At 40.5% G+C, this 16,280-nt stretch overlaps 1 protein-coding gene across 4 annotated transcripts in view; it reads right to left on the bottom strand.

Annotated features, from left to right (window-relative positions):
- Positions 1–2,769: 2,769 nt before the first annotated feature.
- Positions 2,770–16,280, bottom strand: part of pik3cg (phosphatidylinositol-4,5-bisphosphate 3-kinase, catalytic subunit gamma) — a 21,565-nt gene continuing 8,054 nt past the window's right edge. For all 4 annotated transcript variants that reach the window (XM_072377990.1, XM_072377989.1, XM_072377988.1 and 1 more), the window contains exons 7-24: positions 15,713–15,882; positions 15,444–15,631; positions 14,681–14,788; positions 13,807–13,888; positions 13,293–13,722; positions 12,479–12,577; positions 12,252–12,387; positions 10,018–10,083; positions 9,714–9,857; positions 9,067–9,148; positions 8,799–8,902; positions 8,324–8,470; positions 8,149–8,239; positions 7,690–7,820; positions 6,283–6,394; positions 6,034–6,191; positions 4,904–4,985; positions 2,770–4,742 (exon numbers count right to left, since the gene is read on the bottom strand). In XM_072377990.1, coding sequence (XP_072234091.1) covers positions 4,543–4,742; positions 4,904–4,985; positions 6,034–6,191; positions 6,283–6,394; positions 7,690–7,820; positions 8,149–8,239; positions 8,324–8,470; positions 8,799–8,902; positions 9,067–9,148; positions 9,714–9,857; positions 10,018–10,083; positions 12,252–12,387; positions 12,479–12,577; positions 13,293–13,722; positions 13,807–13,888; positions 14,681–14,788; positions 15,444–15,631; positions 15,713–15,882 — 2,530 coding nt within the window. In that variant the 3' untranslated portion in view covers positions 2,770–4,542. The remainder of the gene's footprint in view (positions 4,743–4,903; positions 4,986–6,033; positions 6,192–6,282; positions 6,395–7,689; positions 7,821–8,148; positions 8,240–8,323; positions 8,471–8,798; positions 8,903–9,066; positions 9,149–9,713; positions 9,858–10,017; positions 10,084–12,251; positions 12,388–12,478; positions 12,578–13,292; positions 13,723–13,806; positions 13,889–14,680; positions 14,789–15,443; positions 15,632–15,712; positions 15,883–16,280) is intronic.

Below are 16,280 nucleotides of genomic sequence, written 5' to 3'. Positions count from 1 at the left end.
CGAAACTATTTTCAAAACAATTTTCAAAACAAAGCACAGTACTGAAATCCAGTATAGTGCTCTTTTTGATTTTATCATTATTTAGACTTAAGTTGTGCATATTCCATCATCTTTATTGTTATTTGTGTTATATATAAATTATATGCTAATAAGAACTAAACTGCTTGGGCTTAAGGTGAGCTCAATTTAGTTAGATATTCAGGACTTTAGGAGGGCTGTAAGTGAGTAGATGCAATATTGAAATCTTGTTGAGAGCGCACTTGGAGTCTGAACAGACACCTTCCATTACTATTTATCATTTCTACTGAAATTTGAGAATGCGTTCCATTGGATTATAAATTAGTATACATCCATGGCTGCAGGTCTAGTCATTAACATTTTTTATTACTTTTCCAGGAAATGAAAATAATGTAATATCATTCATTACACTTACAAAATAATTATTCAAGTGTTGAAACAGACAGTAATGTATATGTGAAAAATGTATAAAAAACAGCCTGTATCTGGATCAGATTTTTTAAGAGGTTGCTGAGCTTGAAGCTCAGAAGCTAGAAACAACCTGGTAGTATGATGGCTAGAATCTTTGTAGCATTGTTGTGCTTCCTTTGCGCTGCATTCAATTTGGAATTGTTTCAGTTGAGAATGTTAAGAACAAATTTAAAACGGTGTTTAAAAACACTGTTTAATGACCAATTCTCAAAAAGACGTTATTTACTTGTTTCACTGTTTTGATTAGGGAAAGGTGCAAGAATTTCTATCTTTTGCAGGTGTTTATTTGATCTCACTGGCCAAGAGATAAAAGCAATGATTGTATGACCAGGTGTTTCCGAGCCATCAAGCCAAAAACTGATTCTGACTTTATTCTGCATTACGTCAGTTTTTTTTCTCCCTCTGGTGGACATTTAGAAAAACATCGATTTACTTTATCTTTGTGATTCTAAAGAAAATGCTGATACATGAACAGAGGAAGGTGGACATTTTGCTTCAAGCTCAGAGGGAACTTTTACACCATACAGCATGGAAAACTGGTTTGGGGTCTTGTTAAAGATGGATAAGGATGTTAAGCTGGCCTTGGCCACCCCTGATATCCCCTCCAGAGTTAAGCACTATAAAAAGTGGTAAGACTTCAAATTAAAGTTATAACAGTTAAAAACTGTACACTTCGGAAACAATAAAGATAAAAAAGTAGAAGGAGTGGAGACATCTTCAGAGGCTAACAGCAACACTTCACATTTACACTAAATGCAGAGAGAAAGCATTAAATCTGTATTTATGCTCTCCAAGCCACTAAAAGACACCCACCATAAACAGAGTGAATCACACCTACACATCTAGTCATATACATGCACATATAACAGCATTTACATTTACACAGAAATGCTGCACATACATGCACAAAGCCCATGTATTTCAGCACCCTCATGGCCTTGGTGGTCCTTGACCTTTGCCCTGCCTGGGACCTGAACCCATCACCAATTAACCTCAAACCAGGTCCTAACCCTAAAATATCCTCTCGGAGAAGTGAGGTCAGGCCAAATGCCCTCATCCCGAAGATGTAAAAGTCACAAAAACAGAAGTACGCTTGCACACATTTACACACACACAGGCATTGTGATTTCCCCCGTCGTATGATCTGGTTCATGTCTTCCTGGAGAGGAACAAGAGATAATAGAACAAGAGAGTGAATCGATTCTGGACGCTCCAGTTTGCTCCAGTTTCTTCCAGTTCCCTCCCACACCAACCTCAGCCCTGTCACAGTGGGGGGTGTCATACTGTAAAAGCTACAGCGTATGTCTGTTCTAGGGAAAGAAAGAATAAGAGAATTCCTGAAAATGATCAGCTGAAAGCAAAAGTATGTCCTGTAAAAATAGGCTCTTGAGACAGTCCCGTAAAAATTACAGATCACTAGAAGCTAGGTTACAATCAGCTCTGTAGTTTCATCTGCAGGTGGTTTGAATATAAAGTTGCTCTCCTTTATACACAGATATACAAAGATTTCACATAAAGATATGACATAATCTCCAACTGCAAGAACACTGAAGACAAAAGAGAATATGTTTAACTCCATTCAGTGAACACCATAGCTGTGAAGCTACCATACAGTTTGTCAGAAAGCTTCCAATTAACATCATAGAAAGAGCTGTGGGAAAAGAGGAGGGTTTTCTGTCTAATCCACTTACACCTTCAACACTGTACATTACACTGTACACAGCAGTTTACAGCCATGAAACAGGCTGACATGAAAGATCTATTCATCGTGCAGTGCACTCACACCCACTCTCTGCTGAGAGTGCAGGAGAAGACAAAGAGGAGAGGCTGATGAGGAGCGGGAGGAAGAGATGGGAAACGGTGAAGAGAAAAAGTATGCAATAGGCAGAGGAAAGGAAAAGGTAGGCTGATGTGGTGTCGAGCCTTGTGACCTAATGGGATGAGCTTGTGGTGTAACACCATCTTGTGGTCACAGTTAATCCCCACATTCAAGAATGACGGACATAGTGGGCAAACAAGCAGTACATTTTATTTGTGAAAAGTCATTTAGTTGTTCAAAAATCAATCAAAAGCATTAAAAAGCTCAAATAACTTTATTACAAAATATTCTTTCATTTGAAAGGTAGTTTTCTCTGTTTTCAAAAAGTGTTTAAGTGAACTTGAAGACAAATACTGATTCAGACTGTTGGAACTTGGACATCTTTTTACTCATGTACTTGTGATAAAAAAAAAATAATTCTAATTTTTTTTCCGTATTTTCACAACTTGCTGTATTCCACACATTGGAGACCTCCAGTGTTACTTGCGTTTTACCTCATATCAAAAGACCTCAGTCTTGACTTGGCTGTTTGACACATTAAGACACATTAAGTAATGAGCTCACACTGAAAAACAAATTAAGAATGACTCATGATAAGGTAAGAAGTGAATCCAGCACTAACAAGCATGCACTGAATCACACCAACACACCAGTGTAGTATCAGCACCTTTATGGCCTTTACAGTAGTATTGCATTTTTAGAATATTTTCTATTTTTAAAGGGAACGTAGATAAACTTTTCTGTGGTTCACATCACATGGTTACTGACAACAAATAGAAGAGGAAAAACAAAGCAAACTTTAAAAAAAAAAATGGACAAAATGGGTCCCTGGGGTCAAAAGTTATCTCATTCAGTGAGTGGTTCAGATTAGTTGTGGATCACACTCCCTGGTCAGAATAGAAATATCCACCTCTCCTTCATCTCTATACAACTTCAAATAATGATACATTCACTGTATCTCGGAGATGGTAATTCAACTCTCTCTTTTGCTCTTGCTTTTTGCTCTGCTCACAACATCAAATTCTCATCAGCAGTTATATAGTTTGCTTAAGAAATAAGTGAGCCATTAATGCTCTACCAGGTCTTTAATGTTTTATATCCCAACAAGGGAACCTGGCTTCTAACAGATTCTCTTTATTTTCTTCCCAGCTGGAACTTGGAACTGTCCCATTTCTTATTCATTATTGAATGCACCTAAAGCAACATCACTATTATCAAAGTACAAACCTGCCAGCTGGCTGTTGCGGTCTGTTGTGTGGCGTTCTAACAACCGGGGTCAGTTAAACACGCTACTCATGAGGAGACTGATCCATTAGATCAAAAGAATAATGGATACAAATAATTTGTGACAAAACTGCTGATGAGGGAGATGCAATCATTTGAGAATAGAATTGCCAGACAAGTATTTTTCTATCAGTTTGATGTGTGGTAGTCTGAGCTTGATTTGTGGTGTGTGCTAGTATGATCTCTAAAGCTGTTAACTGTGACAGTGTGACAGAGCTGTTATGCTCTGTCACAAAGTCAGTGGGTTATTGGAAACTACTGATCTCAAAAGAGGCAGACCCTGGGGAAGCGGGCTGGAGCCAATGTATTAAAACAGGCAAATGCGAATAGAGATGAAAACAAAAAGTGCAAAAATAGCAGAAAAAAATGTCTTCTTTGAAGACATCTAAGAGGTATTAAAGCAGCCAGTGTAAATGAAGACAATTTTGATGAATAAATAATAAAACAGTGACATAAACTGCCTTCAACCTCTGACCAGGAGAGTTAAACTAATTTGACAATTTCTTGCACATTAGTTGATACAATTGAAATTTGATACAATTTGTTTTTGTATATACCAAGCCTGCGTTATTTTTAGGTAATAGTACAATTCAAGAGCATTTGCAACATTTTAAATCATATGACAGAAATGGGAGAAAAGTGCGTTTCTTTGCAAGGAGAAGATGAATATGACAGCAGGAAATAGAAAGCTGCTAAACACCTCTTTTCATAAGAAATGTTCTGAGACCAACTTATTTTCTCATGTAAACAGAGTCCCTACTCTGCCCTTTGACTTGGTCTATTAAATGCATGACAACAGTCACTCCTACATTTAGTTTACTTTATGCTCTTGGACTCTTTATGATAGAACATCCTTTAATTAAAAAAAAAAACAACTATATTTTGGTTCCTCCAAGATAATCTTTCTACTTTTTATAAGATTAAGAACGTTTTTTATTAATAATTATGTCCTAAGTGGACCGTTTCTCCACACCCTGCTTGATCCCCAGCACCAGATGAACAAACCAGTTGATCTGAACCATCCATCCTTTCTCCCTGCAAATCTCAATTTGGTCCAGCAGGTGGCGCTGTGCCTCATCTTCGCTGCGGCCAACAGTTAGCGCTTCACGGATGTACTCAATGTCCTCCTTGCTTGTCAGTTGGGGCATACCTGAGTCAAAACATTTTTAAAGACATGATCATGTTTTGGTCTCAACTTCTTAAATGAAAAACTGCAGCTTCCTGTCAGAGACAGCCAGGTGACACCTGGGTAATGACCAATAAGTCATGACACATTTGTAATCCTGGAAAAGAGCAGAGGAGAAGTCGTACCCGTCATCAGCATCATGGAGAAAAGAATGATGAGGAGGTTGGTGTGGTGCCGAAGGGCGAGGTAAGCCTTCACGCACACATCCTGAGACAGAGAAAGAAGGAATTGTGTGTAGGGCTGATTTCAGTACACCTTTTTCAAATCCATGGTTTTACACATCAGGGCATAACTTGAAGTAATCGGTTTATATATGACATTAGCAGCCACTCACATGGCTGTTGAAGAATTTCTCCCATTCTTTTTTACAATGTTGCTTCAGTTCAGGTTAGGGGATATTAATTTATGCACAGCTCTCTTAAGGACCCATGACAGCATCTCAGACAGGTTGAGGTCTAGACTTTGCAAGTTATCATTGCAACACTTTATTTATTTATTTTTTTCAGACGTTCTGTTGCAGATCCACTGCTGTGCTTTGGAATCAAGTTTTAGCTGTCAGACGGCCTCACATTAGACTCCAGAATACTTTGGTATTCCGAGGAGTTCATGGTGGGCTGGATAACTGCAAGGTGCCCAGGTCCTGTGGCTGCAGAACAAGCCCAGATCATCAGCCTTCCACCACCGTGCTTGACAGTTGGTATGAGGTGTTTACTGAGATGCTGGGTTTGGTTTTCACCATATTGTCATGAACTTAACATACTAACAGAGACCTATAGAGTCTGAGGTGTAGCCCTTGGGTTTTTTCAGTTTCTCTGAGCAATGGATCATCAGACCTTGGGGTCAACTTGCAGGGAGTCCACTCCTGGGAAGATTGGCAAGTGAATGTTTCTGTTTATGAAAAACCTTTTTCAATGTAGAACGATGGACTCCAAATAGTTTGGAAATGGCCTTATACCCCTTCCCAGATTGATGGGAAGCAACAATTGCTTCTCTAAGATCATTGCTGATGTCTTTCCTCCTTTGCATCACACACCAGTAAACTGACTTCAAAGACTTTTGCTTTAATAGACGTGCTTAATGCGATAAATAATGACATGGTGTGTTGTTTATCTGAGGTTGAAGTAACCAAATTTTAAGAAGCAGATTATTTAATCATGTCTTCATATGTAAAACCGTAGAACTGAAAGAGGTTTTTTTTTCTCCATTATTGTAGTATGTGTTTGAGAATTCACATGAAAAAACACATTTTCTGCACCTGGAACTTCTGGAAGTGGGGGCTGCTTTTCTTTCCCGATGTTCCCATAACATACAGGAAGTCTGGTGTGAGCACAAAGGGAACCCACTCTTTACTGATTCCCATGAAACTCTTGTAATTCCCCAGGATATGACCGAAGTCGATGTGGAAGAGATTCCCTGCAGAAACACAAAGGAGATTCATCAGAATTTCCTTTAAGTTGCTCATTTCTTTTTACGTTTGTCTGACAGAGAGATAAAAACAATTTACCAGATTCAGTGATCATGATGTTGTCATTGTGACGATCCCCAATACCCAGGACATAGGTAGCCACACAGTATCCACCACAGGAATACAAAAACCTCTCCACAGCCTGCTGGAACTACACATGGAGAAAAACTGTCAAACAATACATCGACCTTCCTTGATTTAAAAGGTCAAGGCAGCGGGTGGATCCCCGACTCTGTAATAAGAGCTAAAAACAGGGGGAGTGTGGTTTGGCTGCTCTTACTGAGAGAGAAGTGAAAGATTTGTTAACACTGAAATAAATAGCATTCTGTCACTAATGCCTGGAAATATACTAAAAGGGAAAATGCATTTTAGACCGAGGGATGTGGGATCAAAACAATCTTTTTTCTCTCACTGAAGAGGTGTTTCAAAAATGGCACGAACACAATCGGGCCCACACTGAGGGTGCAGGTGTGTGAGCTGTAAGTGTGTGAGACGACTGCGCTAAAAGGAAAAACCCTGAGTCTCGCTTCCTTCCTGTCTGCCACACTGTTACTTCCCCTCAGCTGATAAACAGCCCTGCTGCAGGAAACTCAGATTACAAGTAATATGCACAGCACCTACTCTGGAAACAAACTCGTTTCATTGATCAGCGTTTTGTCATCAGTTGCTCATCAGATGTTAGAAAAAGTCCTTCAAATTCAACCCCAGACAAAAATAATGACATCACTACTCTTTTTTTTAATTTTTAATTTTATTTAATCTATTCTGGCTTTGTAAAACATACCAAATCTAAATGTTGTAATCAATGGCTTTTTATTTCAGTTTGTGATGGAATCACAAACTAAAGGTTAGTACTTTGCTTTAGCTCCTCTGCCTTTTATGAATTATTCTAGGCACAGACTTCACTAATGAAAAGAAAAGAAAAATCTGAATAGATATCCTTTTTTTCCACTGACAGCTCTCTGGCTGGGGGCATGTTTCCCTGCCAATCAGTCAGGTGCAGCAGCTCATTAAGCTCAACAAGCACTCTTTAAAACTGCACTCATTTGTATATTTAGATTTGTGCAAGTACTCATTTAGAAACGCAAATTACGACACAAGTATATCGTTTTTGTTTTACTTATGATTGAGATTCCATAACTTTTTCCTCTATTTGAGCTGAAAAAAAAAAAGAATAAATAAAAAACAAAAGCCAGAAGATAAAGCTGTGAAATAAAGTAATTCTGTGTAAAATCTGTGTTTTGTTAATTTTTTCCTAAACGAAAGAAGTCAGACATCAATTTATTTCTGCCACAACACTACGCCTACTGGTGGCCTGCATACTGCAACTTAAAAAAGCATGGAATTAACCGAGGATGTGCCCAAATGCCACGTAAAAAAAGATGCTGGATATCAGAAGAAGCCGTCATGACAGTACTTTTGGCCTGAGCTGGCTGTGATCTGTACCTTGTCCTCACTGACACACTTGTCCCGGAGCCACTGATAGAGGATTTCATCTTTAAATGCACCAGTGCTTCCCACAACACTCTGCTGGATGTTAGCAATGGTGTTGGCATCCTTCACGATCTCAATCATACCTACAATCGTGTGAAAATAAAGATAGCGGGAAGATTAAGAATCACTGTGAAGACAAACAATTTCATTCCATTTCATGGAATTTCTACTTTCAAATGAATACCAAAACTGTCAGTTTGAAACAAACTGTGTGGATAACAGACACTTGGGAACCTAACAAGTCTCACTTATTCCTCCTGCTTGATCAAAATGATAAATTAGGAGTAAAAAACAGACTTTTAACAAGTCTATTAATGCTACATCCATTATAGTCACAGCTTGCGATGAAGGTGCTCTGGATGGCCAAAGGTGTAACACTGAAGTATGATCCGAAATAACTCTGTAACATACCTATCTTGTTGCCAGTGGAGATGCAGCCATACGGTAACAGAAACAGATCCAATGACTCAGTCTCCCAGATCGACTCCATGATCTTTAGAATCTGAAAAGGACATAAAGGGAAGTGCACAAGACTGCCCCCGTAACTTACTACCTTCTGCTTTGGAGACTGTAGGTTGCTGCTCACCTGCAGTATGAGCATATCCTGCCTGAGGTCATCGCCATCTTTGAAGATGATGCCTATAGGGTCTTTAGACAGAGTGGTGGGGTCGGCCCTTTTAAACTGCAGCCACAGCGGCTTCTTCTTGGACGCCATCACTTTGCACTGTTCGATCTGCAAGCACAGTAAATGGCATTCATTTAGAAAGTCGTGGGAGTGAGTTCTCTCCGAGTACTGCGTCTCCCTCCAACCGCCCCAAAACATGCATGACAGGTTAACTGGTGACTCTAAATTGACCCTAGGAGAGAGAGGAGCTGGATTGTTTGTCTCAATGCTCTCTGTGTGGCCCTGTGATGGACTGGCGACCCATCCAGGGTGTACCCTGCCTCTCACCCAATGACCCTGAGTTTAAGCGGGTATAGAAGATGGATGCATGTTTTCATTTTATCACATGGCTGCAGATGTATGTGTGTGTTTATGTATGCGTGACTTTGCTCCTCACCAGCAGGGTTCCAGCTCTTAGACCCGGATCATACGGGACTCTGAAACTCTCCGGCACACCAGACAACTGCAGAGTCTCCAGTTTCTGACGCAGCTGAAACACCACTGGCAAAAGTACAACAAACACATTGCTTAAATCTTAATTCAATCTTCAAAAAAAACATGTTAGAATTGAATTTTTCTTTCAATCATTATATTATTGACCCAAAAGAACACAAAGTGCAGTTTCACAAACACAGGGTGGCTGTAAAGTGTCTTTTCTTCCTCACCTTGTGTTGTGACATCATATTTGTCAGCAGACATTGCTTTCATTTCACGCGTTACTTTCTGCAAAGCCTCAGTCATATCCACCTAGAACACATCGACTTATTCTTATCACTTAATTCATTGCAAAAAACATCCCTGTCATATCTAATACAACCCCTGCCCTCCCACCCGTACTGTCATGGATTAATGCTGCTGCCTCACATTATACCCGCCTCCTTTTTTTTTTGTTGATAAGATTAAGTCGGGGCATACATGACACACGAAATTTGAAATCTTTTTGAGCGGGAATTGAACCGCTATTGGACGACCCACTCTAACCCCTGAGTCACAGCCGCCCCCCTAAACGTCATACATAGCAGAGGATGGTTTCCATTGACCTCTGGGTTATGGGCCCATACAGCATGCTTCTGCTGCGCCACGCTGCTGTTTTTTTCCTATGCAGGATGTATCTAAAAGGTTCAGGCATTGATCGTAAAAAGCTGTAAAAGAAGGTGAAACAGGGGCTGTTTCTTTACAAACAGAATAACGCTCAAAAAAGGTGGCTCTCAGCTTTTTCAAGGACCAAGCAAAGAAAAAAGTGGTCCAGTAACTGTAGAGAAGATCAATAGACAATCATCAGTTCTTCAGCAGATCGTTTTTTTGTTTTCACCTGCTTCCTGAAGTCCTGCAGCAGGTCTTCACCGCAACCTCTGAGGTAGGCCTCCAGCAGGACAGCATACCTCTGCTGGTAGTGCATGGACTGGGCTATCTCGCTTCGCAGGAACCAGAAGAGAAAATGACCAATACGCTTACTCTGTGAAGAAAAATGAAGAAATCCAAAAGAGGGTCAAACGGAATCTAAGTCCAACATAGAAATCCATTAAAAGGTCAATTGTGCTGTTTAACAAATCAAATGAAAGAATCAAATAAAGAAACACACACATCCTGCATGACAGAGTGTAACCTCTGCTTACCCTCAGAGCTCGCTTTAGCAGAAACCTGACCAGAGCACTGTCATGGTAGGGCTCAAACTTGACTGCCTGCAGAAGACATACACACAAGCTTTAACAGCTATCCTTAGTCAGACATTGCATTGGCTTACATTCATTGTGGAAAGCCTAACCCAAGTCATAACCCTCAACTTTAACCATCATGCCTGACTGTAACCTTTACAGAAGTCACAATTACCCCAGAAATTATGTCCTGCCATATTATGACCAGTCACAGGTCCCCGTAATGACCACTGGTCCCAATAAGATCAGAGTGTGGATCTTTATTACAGTAATTATTCATTTTACCATATACAAGGCCAACATACAGCAGAGAGGCAGTAAAGATTAGACAGGGGTATTATTCAGAGTGATACGACAGTGAGTCAGATTTCCTCTGAACCACCATTAATCAGAATAAGAAGACGCCCTACTCTACAGGATAAATGAGTTCAGTCATTTTCAACCAAACAACAGAGGGGTCCTACAAATGTAATCATTGTACAAATATAGTACAAACTAAAACATTCACAGATTTTATCTCTCAGAAGGAGAGCACCATCAATATTATCAATATATAAATATACAATTCGTACAGGTGATGCTAACCAAAAAAAACTCTCAAGATGTGAGATCCACCAATTTTGTCCACAAGAAGGGGTGGGCTCCAGGTTTTCAGACCCCACAAATACAGAAAATGAGATGTGGAGCAGTCTTCTGAATGATGCCATTCTAAATCCATTTAGAAGCACTCGTCTTTTTTTGTGTGCATGTGTGTTACAAATATATCAAACACACCAGCAAACAACAAAGCCACATTCAATACAAAGTTTATATTAATGCAGGGCAGGGAAAAACTGCCTGGAAGAGACAGGGATCACAAGTTAAAGTATGATTAAGTGAAAACCTCAGGTGAAAAGTGGACTTCAGCAATCAAGGAAGCGCAATGAAAACAGAGAGCCGATTATACTCACACACTGTAATGCATGTGTTATGGAAAGGAAGCAACGAATGGTTAAAAAGGTCAAACAACAGGTGCAGTTTGGGCCGAAATCCTGTCTGATGGTTCCTTAAGGAAGGGATGAAATGTTCAAAATGTTTTTGGTATAAATTCATCTATTTCAACCAGCATCTCTCATTTCTGTTGCGGTCTTTTTCGCCGTTTAGTTTGTCAGCAGCTACTCCTTGAATAGACTGGCCAGCATTTAAAAATAGATCAGATAGAATGACACATAGACTACCTGCTGTGAGTCAGTGGAACACCTTTGCAAAGCCAGCCTGCACTCTTTTGGAAAGGATCTACATCAGTATTTCAAAGGCAGCATTATAAACTTTATATATACAAAGTTTATAGATATGTAAAGGGCTTGTGTAATAGAATGGGTAACAGCCTCCACATATCACTGAAGTACACTGCATGTGGTAATAACAGCATGAAGAGAAGTGTCATTTTCCTATCAGACCAAAAGGTCCTTTGTTAGCCTCAGCTGGAACTCTTGCTCATGCAAAGCTGACCAGAGTCGATGGAAACTTGCAGCATGTATTTGATGACCAGCTATTTTCCAGGAGCTTTTGAAATAGTCAAAGCAGCAGGAGTGTAAACAGAGGATTCTTTGACATCAATATGCATCAGGCATAATTTAATGCATAAAATGCTCATTGGAGGTGGTTTTTGCATGTTTTGAAGAGGGCATAATGCACATTAGGGGAAACCCTTCTGTGAATCAGAACTGACCTGACCTGTTTCCTGTCTGAGGCACATAATAAACTCATGTGACTAACTGGAATTTTCCCAGATTTGATGTAATATCTCAGATATTCCCAGAGGTTAACGCAAGTCCAAAAGTTTGTCCACCGCAGTTGTTTGATTTCTCCTCAGGGTATTTTTCTGGTTAGGACAACTGCTTCTTCTACAGAATTACAACCACCAGCACATAACATATACTCTGACTCAAGTAGGTAGCCTACTTTATAAAGCCTGACCCAGTCAATGCAAATGTGTTCGGTTCACATTTCTTTTTTTGGCTTGTCAAAAGATGGCATCAGATTTGCTTCAAAAGTGAATAGAAACGTGGCTACTTTCAAAAATTCAATGCTGAAGCTGACTAAGAGTTTTAACTACTTGCATCAAATTCTAATTTATGGTTTTGGTCAGTTGCACTGACTTGAAGTACAAAACAAGAAAAATATAGACAATGGAACAAAAAGAAAAGACACACCTGGACAAGCTGGAGAAGATACCTGAGCACATCATCATCCTCCAGCGTCTCCAGCTTCCTGACAGCCATCGAACGAACCTGAGCATCCGAGTAGTGGCAGTCCAGCAGCTGCATTGCCAGACCAACATCCAGGCCACTACACCAACAACATGTGAATAAGTGACGCGTCGCTGAACAGACTGATGGGAGATCCGTACTGTACAGTGGTAGCAGGACAAGCCTTTTACCTGGTGTCCCACGCGCTGCAGCGCTCCAACAGACGGTGTGTTGCCAGAACATCCTCCTGTTTCCCCCACCTGACCGAGCCCAGCAGCTTCGGGTAAGCCCTGCAGGAGATTATTGGCACAATTAATCCAAGCAAATTTATTCCTAAAATACATTTAAAACAACCATAGTTGACCAGCCCTGAGTAGTCTGAGTAGCAAGAGGTATTGTACTTATGGGATATAAAGCCTCGGGGAATCGTATACAATTAATTTCCCCAGTGCCAACCTAGGTCTTAAAAGGATTTAGAAGATTACGGTGGTCAACCATGTCAACAGCTGAACTAAAACGGTACATTCACAACTATCTAAAGGCAAGAGCAAGTCATTGGAGACTATGAGCAGGGCAGAATGATGGAGGCAAAGCAATTAGCACTTAGACCTTTTAGAGCTTGCTGACAGTTTGTCGCACATGTCGTGTATTTTTCATCGACACTCACTTAACTGCCCAAGTGCACCAGTGTCGGTGTTTAAGGAAAGCTGAGCTGTGGACCTGGACGGTCTTCTTTTCTTTCCACAGATGGTATTAAAGTTAGCAATCACTTGGTCAGCATCCCTTTGAAGGGAGTGAGGATGATGTTTGCAGTTTTGAAGAAGTCAGCTATAGTAGATGCATTAATGATGCAGGGCCAGTATATAGCAGGGTGGAGACCCTAATGCACTGACACACCCAAGTCCTCAACATCCAAAGAGGTGATGGTCAGACCAAAATAGGAATATCAAGTCCAGAGTGTGACTAAGAGACAAACTGAATAATGATATTAAACAGACCAAGTACCTGGGGTGACGCATACACTCATGCCTGAAGTGCCACAGAAGCTCTTTGTCCTCAGGACTAAGTGGATGTAAGGGGTCAGTAGTCACGATAGCCTCAAACTGTTTTTTCAGATGGTTCGGCATCTCTCTCTGACCTCTCTCCCCGGAGTCGGCCTCCTCGCCCCCGGCTCCGGAGTCCCTGGCCACGTCCCTGCTCTTGGGCAACACCACGGGATAGCAGTACTTGTCCAGTAAAATGGCGATGGCCATTGAGGAGGCCTTGTCTGGGTTGGTGGCCGAGGTGAGCTTATCGGCGTTGATGCTGCTGCTGCTCTCGTCACCCTTCTCGGGAATCTTCCACATGTGGAGAATGAACTCGCCCTGGCGAAGCAGAGAGCGGTGGTCAACCAGGAGCAGGTTGACGTAGTACAGGAGACGGTTCTTGGTCTTTCCTGAAAGATGGACGGACAGACACAATGAAACCTTCAACTGTAGAGTTTCAACAAGAGAGATGACCAAATGTGACAGGACTTTACCATCAAGGCTGCTGGTTCCTGCTGTATTATCCTGGTAGGAACCTCTGATGTTTGTTGCCTGGGGTTGCTTACCACAGATCACCTGAGTGGAAAATGTAGGGCTAAGTGGACCGTTATGTAACAGAGAAGATCAATAATTCTACTGTAGTTCATTAATTACAAATAGGACACTACAGTTCGTAAACTATAAACTTTTATCTTACCTAAATACATAGAGTCAGGTGTATAAGTATTTGGAAAAGTACCCCATTTTAGCTCTCTTGCTATCCTCCGCCTCCACAATGGATTTGAAATTAAACAATCAAGAGGGGATGGAAGGGTTAACTTTCTGCTTTAATTCAAGGGGTTTGAGGAAATGATCCCATTAACAGTTAGGAATTACTGATGATTTCACGTAATCTCTGCACAATAGAAAACTGACAAATCAGCAGTTTAATGGACATGTGTGTTAGCTTAACTCTCTATTTGCTATCCAAAGACGTGTCCGACCAAGTGAGGGCATTAGAATGGAAAAAGAAAACAGAAAAACACCAAAGAACAACTTAATCACTGAACTTTATTCCTCAGTGCAGAAAAGTCCCTTTGCACCATCTTGCTAAAAGAAAACAACCTTTCGAGGTTGTTTTCGAGAGGTAGCGCAGTTAGAGGTTAGAGGTAGCTAACTGCGCTAGCACCATATAACAGCAAGGCATCCCTCCCTCTTCATCCCCATCTCTCTGATCCAGTTGCTATTTGTCAAACTCCTTCAATTACAGCTGAAATTCTGCACTTTACCTTGATTACCTCATTTGAACACTATTGTGGAGGAATACAGAGAATCAGTCACAAAAATTGTGTCACTGTCCTAATGGTAATGGATTTAAACAGGGTTTACCTGCAGGTTGAGGCGTGCCCCTTTAGGCAGGTCCTTGATCTTAATGTTAAACTCCAACCAACAGTTCCACAGCACTTCTTCATTGAAAGTTTTGGGAATAGTCCTCTCCTAAAAGATATAATTCAGGGTCAAAAGCTGCTGTATGCATTTTTAGGGTGTACTACTTAGCAGAATCTACTTCATGGTGATAATCATTAAGATTTCCCTAATTTTGATGTAATTTGTAGCCAGCATTTTTAAGCCATATACATTTTTCTGCATCATTATTAAGTGAATACTTCTCCAAACTATAGAGCAGTTCTAGAAGAAAGAGCTGCCACAGTGCACCTAGTCACTCAGCATTACCATTTTTAATTTGATCTCATCGTTATTAGCCTCACAGTTGACTGTTGGCACCACATTTGAAATAAGCCACCTTATTTATTATGAAAACTATTTTCCATCAAAAACATTTGGCAGTCAAAACGCACAGTGGCTTTTGGATTCTGGGGAAATAGTCACAGGAAACAGAATTTGTTTGTGACAAACAAGTTATGCGGTTTGCCTCGACAGCAAGTATTAATGCATCTATAAAACAAGGGTGCACAGGGATGGGCTCCAGTTGGGTTTTATCTAATGTATGTGCTCCCTGGACAATTTGTGGAAGCTGTGGAACTCAGAGAGAACCCACACAAGCATGGACCCTAGAGATTAAACAGTTTCTATAAGATCAACATTCATTTCTCTCATGTGCTTAAAGGTGTTACTGGTTTGGCTGAACTACCTGGGCTAAAAGCTGCTGTCCATGGAAAATGCTGGCCTCTATGAAGACTATAAAGTCTGGGACCTTGGGTAGCGTTGGGATGTCGATACCCAACACCTTCACTCTGAACTTCCTGTTACAGTCCCACATGGAGATGGTGAACACTCGTTCATGGTCTTTCTCGTTGATTGTCAACTGCTCGTGAGTACCTTTGAGGAAAAGTGAGGAGAGTTAATTATGATGGATGGAAATATTTCAGTAAATTAAAACTGCTGCGTTTAAAAGGTTACCTGCAACTCCGGTGCAATCGTCCACTTGTGCCCAGTCCTCCTTCTGGACCAGATCCAGTTCGGGATCAGGCGGTGTCTCCAGAACAAGGTGGATTTCCTCCCCATTCTTGAGGCATTGACGTATCCAGTTAAAGTTTTGCAGAGGTTTCTCTCCATACAGGTACTCCTCTCTGCGTGACAAGATGCACATACGCTAGGTTTCACATCAAAAGTGAAAAGGTTCAACATCTCATTTTATAACAAGTCCTAAAGAAATTGTGACACACTTTAAAATGCAAATAAAATGAAAAATAAGAGCTCAGTTTGAATTTTTTTCAGTTTTTAAAAAATTGGTATCTGGGCAAAACGTAACATATATTAAGAAAAACAACTGGAGGAACATGTTGCAAATAATTAGATTGATTGTGAACAAGTTTGTAACGTGATTCAGTATGAAAAGAGCACCTTAGGGTCTCACTTTCAACATTTGATATGTTCTATTAGGAATAAAACACCGGTTTATGACATTTGCAAATCATTGCAACTTTTTTCATTACATTCAAGCTTTTTTGGAAATGTGGTTGTAAAA

Source organism: Leuresthes tenuis, unplaced genomic scaffold, assembly GCF_036924035.1.
Source record: "Leuresthes tenuis unplaced genomic scaffold, fLeuTen1.0.hap1 SCAF_23, whole genome shotgun sequence".
Taxonomy (NCBI): domain Eukaryota; kingdom Metazoa; phylum Chordata; class Actinopteri; order Atheriniformes; family Atherinopsidae; genus Leuresthes; species Leuresthes tenuis.
The sequence above is the reverse complement of the archived record's forward strand: the minus strand, read 5'-3'. Positions and strand labels throughout refer to the sequence as shown.